Source organism: Merops nubicus, unplaced genomic scaffold, assembly GCF_000691845.1.
Source record: "Merops nubicus isolate BGI_N331 unplaced genomic scaffold, ASM69184v1 scaffold10107, whole genome shotgun sequence".
NCBI lineage: Eukaryota > Metazoa > Chordata > Aves > Coraciiformes > Meropidae > Merops > Merops nubicus.
The window spans coordinates 42035-49961 of NW_008618301.1; the positions used below are offsets into that span (position 1 = coordinate 42035).

At 35.8% G+C, this 7927-nt stretch overlaps 1 protein-coding gene across 1 annotated transcript in view; it reads right to left on the reverse strand.

Moving 5' to 3' along the window:
* LOC103775918 (receptor-type tyrosine-protein phosphatase delta-like) overlaps positions 1-7273 on the reverse strand; it is a gene marked incomplete at its 5' end in the record, with an annotated part of 43188 nt that extends 35915 nt beyond the window's left edge. The window contains 2 exon segments of the mRNA XM_008943392.1: positions 5747-6328; positions 7004-7273. Of these exon segments, the coding sequence (XP_008941640.1) occupies positions 5747-6328; positions 7004-7273 (852 nt within the window).
* Positions 7274-7927: the final 654 nt, after the last annotated feature.

Consider the following 7927-nt stretch of genomic DNA (forward strand, 5'->3'; position numbering starts at 1 on the left):
TTTGACCATAACGAGCCTTGGTGGGTTTTACACTTCAATTGGGTGAAGCCCTGAGAAGTCTAATCTGACCTCATGCCTGACCTTGCTCTGGGCTGATGTTGGGCTGGAGACCTCCCCAGAAGATCACCCTGTCAGCCAGAATCATCCCGTGATGCTCTGAGCTGTCCTCAGGATATGTGCCTTATACAACACAGCCAGGCAGTAACAGTAAATGGCCAGTAAAGTGACCCATATGAAAGTTAGTACTATCCACTATGACAAAGATGCAGTAGATAGAGAACGAAGGGTATTTACTGTGTCTCTGCACACTTTAACACCCTCATCCTCCAAGTGTGCCTTTCAAAAAAACTCCTTCATGGTCTTTCGTCTGCAATTGTCTATCATTTTTTTAAGACAAGTTGGTGGTTAATTGGACTTTCCCAGATGCTGTTTGTCACAAAATGTCTTGCTGCAAAATCTAGTCTCCTCTCAGATTTTTCAACCACAGCTAGGCAACTTTGACACTGAAAACAGTGACAAAAGAAAGAAGTGAAATCTGCATTGTTCCAAACAGCTAAAGAAGATGGAGAAGAAAGAAAACAAAACCAAAATAACAGAAATTAAACAGTGTTGCTGGTAAATTCCAGCAGAGAACCCAAGGCTTAATTCAACAAAAAAAATATGAGATAAGAAAGTGAAATAACAACTTTCAAAACTATTTAGGATTTATGTCTAGAACACAAAACATCTGTCCAAAAAAATTCTCCAGTGGCACATGGGAAGTAAGCCAAGCTGGAAGAGCTGACAGAAGGTAGTGATCTCCTTCAGAGACAGAAAAAAACTAGGGAAAAAAAGTGGACTTTATACTCTTGCTGAAGTGTTTTTAATTACACAGCTCAAATCTAACTTTCTGTACTAGTGCTGTACATGGTCAGCTTACTGAATGGAATTTTTTCTGCATGAACACTCTCAGTTTTGTCTTTTCTGTCTTTTCTGCTTTGAAATCAATGTGCCCTACAAAGTTACCTTAAAATCTGTGACTTCCCTGTGCACCAAGTATACCTTGTCTTATTTCTTGCTTGAGAACACTTGAGAGCTGTGCTGGCCCTCCACGTTCCTCTTGTGGAATGTGATCCACAGTTTTCTTTATGCAAAACAATATTTGTACTTTTTGAAATACAAAATTCACATGGAATAGAATTACAAAACCAAATAGGTATTATACTAACTATCTGTGCATCCTTCTTCTTTCTGCTATTACAGAAATAATCTCTTCAAATGACTCTGAAGACAGCTGAGGCTTGCAGTTCTGCAGTATCAAACACAGAACCATAGTACTCAAAATAATTAACCATACATTTTAAATGTCCAAAAAGCATAGCACATTTTGTGAAAAATAATCAGAAATCCATAAATCACTTTCTTAAAATAATATGTATAACTGACATTGAGGGACCTCACCGAATGAAATAAACATATTGGTCAGTAAAAAAGAGTCCACATAGTTTTGTCTGAATTACTAGAGAAGATAAGATTAATCATTCTTCAGAGCAGGTATGAATTATTCTTCAGAGTAATTATGTCTGCACTCTAGCTCTACAGTGTAGCAGTAGAATTGTAAATTATTTCAAGCTGCATTCTTCCATACTTAAGTTCAGTGACAAAAATAATGTGTGCACATTTCCAGTGCTCATCCACATATTTGCAAAAATCAGAATTCTGGACTAGAAAAAAGTCAGATTAAAAATATAAAGATTAATTAATTAATTAAATTTAAAGTGTTAATTTAATTACTTAATAAAATCAAATAAAATATCCATATCCTATTTTGTGTTCTAACAGGAAGAAAAAGATGAAGAAATCACCATGTAAGGGTAAGATCCTTGATATTGGTCTCATCATATTAGCATTTATATGAAGTAAACAGAGACGGTCGCACTTAACAGAAGTTAACCGTGCTTTGAGAGCCAAGGCATTATGCAAAAGCTGAATTATTCATTGTTACCTGGCCAGAAATGTTCCTCAAAGGGAATTTTGTTGCTTAAATACCATACTGCACCCCACCTCAGCTCCAAATTATTTTCCTTTCACCTGCTTTCTTGCATCATGGTTGAGTTTCCAGCCGCATGTTATCAACCCCTTCCTTGTGCAAGACCATTTCTATAAAGTGTTTCACTGGGAGAACAGTACTGTGGAGTTTCAGAGACATGAGGTTTCTCTGTCCATGTATTCATGAAAAAATTTGAAGTGTCTGGCAATGTATCTAGCTCTCTACCACGCAGAAGTGTATTCCCTTGCTTCAGACTCCCTTTCCCTGATTTTCTCATCTTCTTTTATGATAAAAACTCCAGAACCATTAACTCATTTCCTTTAAACTAAGGTTCCGTTTATGTGCCCTGCAAGTTATATACTTGACCTTTTCATTATTGTCTTTTCCATATGTTCAAAAGATTAGCCTTTTATAACTATAATAGTCATTAGTCTTCAAACCACTTCCAATCCTTGGTTTAAAATTAACAGTATGTTTTATATTGCAAGTTCTTATTTAAAGAAGCATATGTTTACAAGTATACATCCATTTCCTGGAATATTTTTTCCTTCTCTTTCTCCAATAAACCACTGCCCAATAGACTTTGTGTACCTCTCATTCTCCCCTCTTTCTGCCTGAACTGAGAATGAAAACGGGATTCTCTGAATTCCTTCAGTATCTATCCTCTCTTTGTACACTAAAAAATAAACCTCACCAAACCCAAATGCAGACAGACAGTTTAAATCCCAAGGACTTTCCTTGTACACACAGATTAAAGTATGCTGCTCAGGGAGTATGTGCACTGATCATTTTAAGCAAAGAAAGGAAATATGAGAAGATAACGTTTGTCCTGGGCAGCTGAACAGAGACAAACTAACAGAGATTTTGTTTTCTACTGAAGTAAAGAAAAAGGACAATTATCACATTAAGGCTTATATAAATATTTCATATTGTAAAATTTGGTGTTAGTAAGTCAATTCACCTAAATAATATACTAGTCCTGACTCCATCTTCAGCAGAATCAAACCCTTTGACCTAAAACACACTATAAAGCCTTAGATGTAGTTTTTGGAACTGATCTTGCCTCATTCAAAAGGCTCAGCTCTGCACCTCTTTTCTGATTGTCTAATTTCTTAAAATAGTGCCTTTTTACAGTAAAGAAAATACTTGAAAAAAACTCTGCAATAGGATATGGCTTTTCCTGAAAATGCTTAAACAGAATATTGAAATACAAAATGTAATTTTTTTTTTTTTTTAATATTTTAACATTACATGCTCCTAGTTATTTTAATCAGAAACCTAATTTTCACTATCAGAAGAGCTTAGGTTGACCTGCAAAGTGAGCAGTCATTCATACAACCATTTCAAAAGAACAATTCTGCTGTACCAATAAAGGAAAGATTTTTATAAACAGACTTTTTCAAAACAAATTATCCCTTTTTTATAATCTCTCACCAAAGATCAAAATACACTTAAGGGAGAAAACCTTTGAAGGAAACCAAGATAACAGAGCTTCTAAGTCACAGGTGTCAATCAGATTTTGTTATATATATACTTTAATCTCCCCCAAGTAAGCATAAGGGTTAGACGACATATTTACAATGATAAGCTTATTTGATTCAAAATAGGACAAAAAAAAAAAAAAATCAATGAAAATGTAATCATTATCCCACTCCTACTTTTACTCTTTTACATATGTTTCCATTAAGGCCATTCCCACTGTTTTTAAATGGGACTTTATAATTCACTATATTTATCTGGACGAGTTTCAGCTTGAGATACTGAAAGCAAAACAATCATACTCAGATTTAGATTACAGCAAATGTGGAAGAGAAGAAGGAGTGTGCTTTATTCTCAAGTGTTCATTGAACAGGAACTGCTGGATAGAAAGATGGGAGAATCTTAGCTTTTAAACATATCCGGAACTGGAGAACTGCAATAGACTTTATTAGCCATTTTTCTCTTTTATGGTATTCTCTTAAAATGTTCACATTTGAAGCACATGTATCAGTGCTTAAAAACGTCTCCTGTATGCCACAGCTTTTCTTTTCTTTTGCTATTTAACATAGTCACAAATAAATAAATCAACTTTCTTACAAAGTTGAAAATAAGCATTGAGAATCCCTCCTGCACTGTTACATTGTCAGAATTTCTTCAAACTGCAACAGTAATCAGAAACAGGCACATTTAATGGTAAATTCTATAAAGGTTTTATTATGCAGAGCTTTTCTCAAAGCTCTTTTGAGTTGATTACTCAACAAGTAATGCAGCTTGGGTCAGTCCAGCTGAGCCTCAGTGCTCATTACTTCAATGGCTTCATCCTTCTTTGGGGAAGCAAATGATAAACTCTTGCTAATCTGAAAGGTTTACAGTTTTAAGTGGAAATATAGATAAGGAACTCACTAAACCTTCTTCTTCAAGAGCTTTTGCAAATAGTTTCAAAAAGAAGTCAGGTACCAATATAGAATCTAGTTCCTGAAAAAGGTTACAATTACCAATATTAAATTATAATGTACATATTTACATTTGTATAGGTACACAGACACTTTTTAATCTACCACTAGAAGGTCTAAAAATTTTGTAACTCCTCAACTGAAATACTGCAAAAGGTAACACCTAGACCTTTGTGTAACACAACACTTAGAAAGGTTCCAGGACAACACTTCATTTTCTGTTCTTTATTAAATGCATATTGGTAAAATGCAGAAGTATAAAAGAATGAAACATTACTGTCTTCAGTTACACTTAGGTGACATATTTTTTAAGAATTTGAGGGATGCTAAATTCTTCAAGAGGAAGCCTTCCAGTACTAAAAAAATCAAGTACTATTATATAATATTTCTAGGAAATCACTGACTTACAGTAATACTTTATACAGCTTTCTCTAAACCACCAGACAAAGGGAGGTTTTATTTTTTATTATTATAATAAAACACTTTCTGCAGTGTAGATCCACCAGAATTTCCTGCTTTTGATTTCATAAAAATTCTCTGCAATGTTTTTTACCACGCTTGCTTGTCCTTTGCTAATAAAACTAATTCATGGGCCTTAGAATCCTGTACAGAAACAAAATAACCTCACTGTAGAAATAAACCAAGAAAATTGTGACCTTCTGGCATGCACTTTGTAGGGGCAGGTTGGATTTGATTCATAAATACGAAGTGTACAGAATTGCTTTCTTGCACCTACACAAAGGTTTGTTGTCTTGTTAATATTTTCTTCTTTTATGTGTTTCTAGAACCTTACCAAATACTTGAATGCACATGCAGTACACATAGAATTTAAATTTCCAAAAGCAAGATTCACTAGAGTGATACAAACATAAGGGAACACACACCACTTAAATAAAACCTAATAATACAAGTAACCCCTCAAAGAAAGCTACGAACAACTACTTGATAAACACTTGTTGCACAGAGGACTAACAAACAGAAGTCCTTAACATTTGGCTACCCCTAGGATCAAGGTTCTCTGAAATTTCACTTAAACTTTAGTTAAACTTCTTGATACTGATGAAAAAAAAAGGAAGTGTGAAGGGATAATTTTCACTCCTCAATATCAACTGGTACTTGTAGAATTGAGAAAAGGCTGTCTGCAAAATCTGCCTGAGTAAATGGTCTATACTTGAGAGGAAGTTTTTTTTTTTTTCAACATTTTAAACTTAAATTCTCTCTCTGCAACATTTCTGCAAGTATTTTTCTTTTTTTTTCCCACAAATTCTGTTCATTGCTAGCTTACCTCCTGTTTGAGTGATGACTTGAATGTCGCTAGAAAGTGGTCCATCTCCAACAGAAGTAAAAGCAAGAACCTTCACAGAGTATGTCTTCTGGGGTACCAGATTCCCAATAGTAGTAATATGGCTGTCAGCTACATTGTGCTTCATCCAACTGTTGACATGTTGAGTAGGGTCCATGGTGTAATAAACTCTGTAACCCTGTATTTGTCCATTAGGTTCTTCAGGTTCTTCCCACTGTACCAAAATGGTGGTAGAGCTCAGCATACGGGCCTGTACATTGCGTGGTGCACTTGAAGGTGCTTGCTCTGAAGTCCTTGTTGACACAGGCTCACTGGCGGGCCCTCGCCCAATGTTATTTACAGCAACTACTCGAAATTCATACTCTGAATATGGGCTTAGGCCAGCCACGCTATAGCGCGTTGTGGCCACCCCATCAATTTCTTTATATGGCTCCTCTGAGTTTTTGGGTTTGTGTTGGATTATGTAGTAAGAGACAGGCTCAGGGTTTCCAGAATCCCAAGTCAACGTTATGCTTGTTGCCGTGCTTTCCGTCACCACAGGTGTTCCAGGAGGTTTGGGTAAGGCTAAAGATAAATGCCAAAAAATACTGTCAGCACTGTAACAGTAGACACTAACTATTACAATAAGCAGATTAAAAACCAAAACAAACAACAACAGAAAGAATGTGTCATCTATTCCGAGAGAGCTTTTGGCAAATGATTTACTCCAGAAATCTATCAGAAAATCTTCCAGTTTAGTAGTGTAAAGGTTTATTTGATATAATTTAAAGATATTGACTTTTGTAATAGATCCTGTAAACATATGCAGAAGAGAAATCTTATAGACAGACAGTGCACCATTACAGTTTAATTTTCAGATATTTTTGGAACCTGTACTTTCTGATTACCTAGTGAACATGATACTTGGACTCCCAGCACCTCTGAAAATCAAATGACTGGTTCTTAGCAGCTCCTGCTGTTGACAAGTATATGTAAGATTACAAGACACTTTATTTGTTTGAAATGAAGGCTGGGAGCTAGACATAGGAGAATAATAGAACATTATGATCAGCTTATTATTGCTGTATTTTTTCTTTTTGAATCTGTATTTTCTCTTGTATCAGTGACTGTCTGAAATATTTACCCTCTTCCTTTAAGAGGATGAGAGGCATTTAGCCTCTTCCAGTGCATTATGTTTCCTGAGAACATGGCAATGAACCAAAAAAAGACTATGTTCAAATATATGTGTTTGGGATATACCTTTGACAGTTATCTGTGCTATTGCTTCTATAACACCAAGGGTAGACATAGCAACACAAGTATAGTTTGCAGACTGTCTGACATCATTAAGCTCAAGGACATTCCTCCCTATTGGCATGTCATCCTCAGGTGTCAAATCTTCTGCTCCTAGCATCCATTTCACGTATGGCATTGGTGACCCCACCGCAACACATGTGATATTGACACTCCCGCCAGGCATGATCTCATGATTGGTGGGGGGGATAGAGAACCTCGGTGGGACTCGTCGAACTGGAACAAAACACAAAAAAAGGTAATAACATATACAAAAAAAGAAATTGACTCTTGCATACGGACTACATGCAGTGTACAGACACAATTTAACGTTTTAACATGTTATTCCAATCTGCCAGAAAATACTTATAAAAGAAATACAAAACTAAACAAGAATTTTGTCTGCACACAATGTGAATTACTCTATATTTACTTGAGGGTATTCTTAGGCACATTCATATAAAGGCTGAGTCAGACCTATTAGGGCCTCACAGTCAACTAACTACATACTAACAATACACGAACACCATGCAAAAGATATACACACACACGTGCGCGCACACACACGCACACACACATATATATATGCATTTTATGTGCCCAGACATATATATATGCACAGAAGAAAACTGGAAGTTCCACAGCATGCTTGAGTTGATTACTAAAACCAACTTCAATGCTGTGTGCTTCCAGCTGATGTGAATAAATGTGCTAGGCCACATTGTCACATCACAGTCCTGGAACACATTGCCTACAGTACATTGAAAGTGCAATTTCATTTGCTTTCAGACTCAAAGTAGATGCAGCCTCAAGACCTCACACTAACACTGAAACAAACATAGGAAAAAAAATATAATTCCACACAGATACAAGTATATATATACACATATA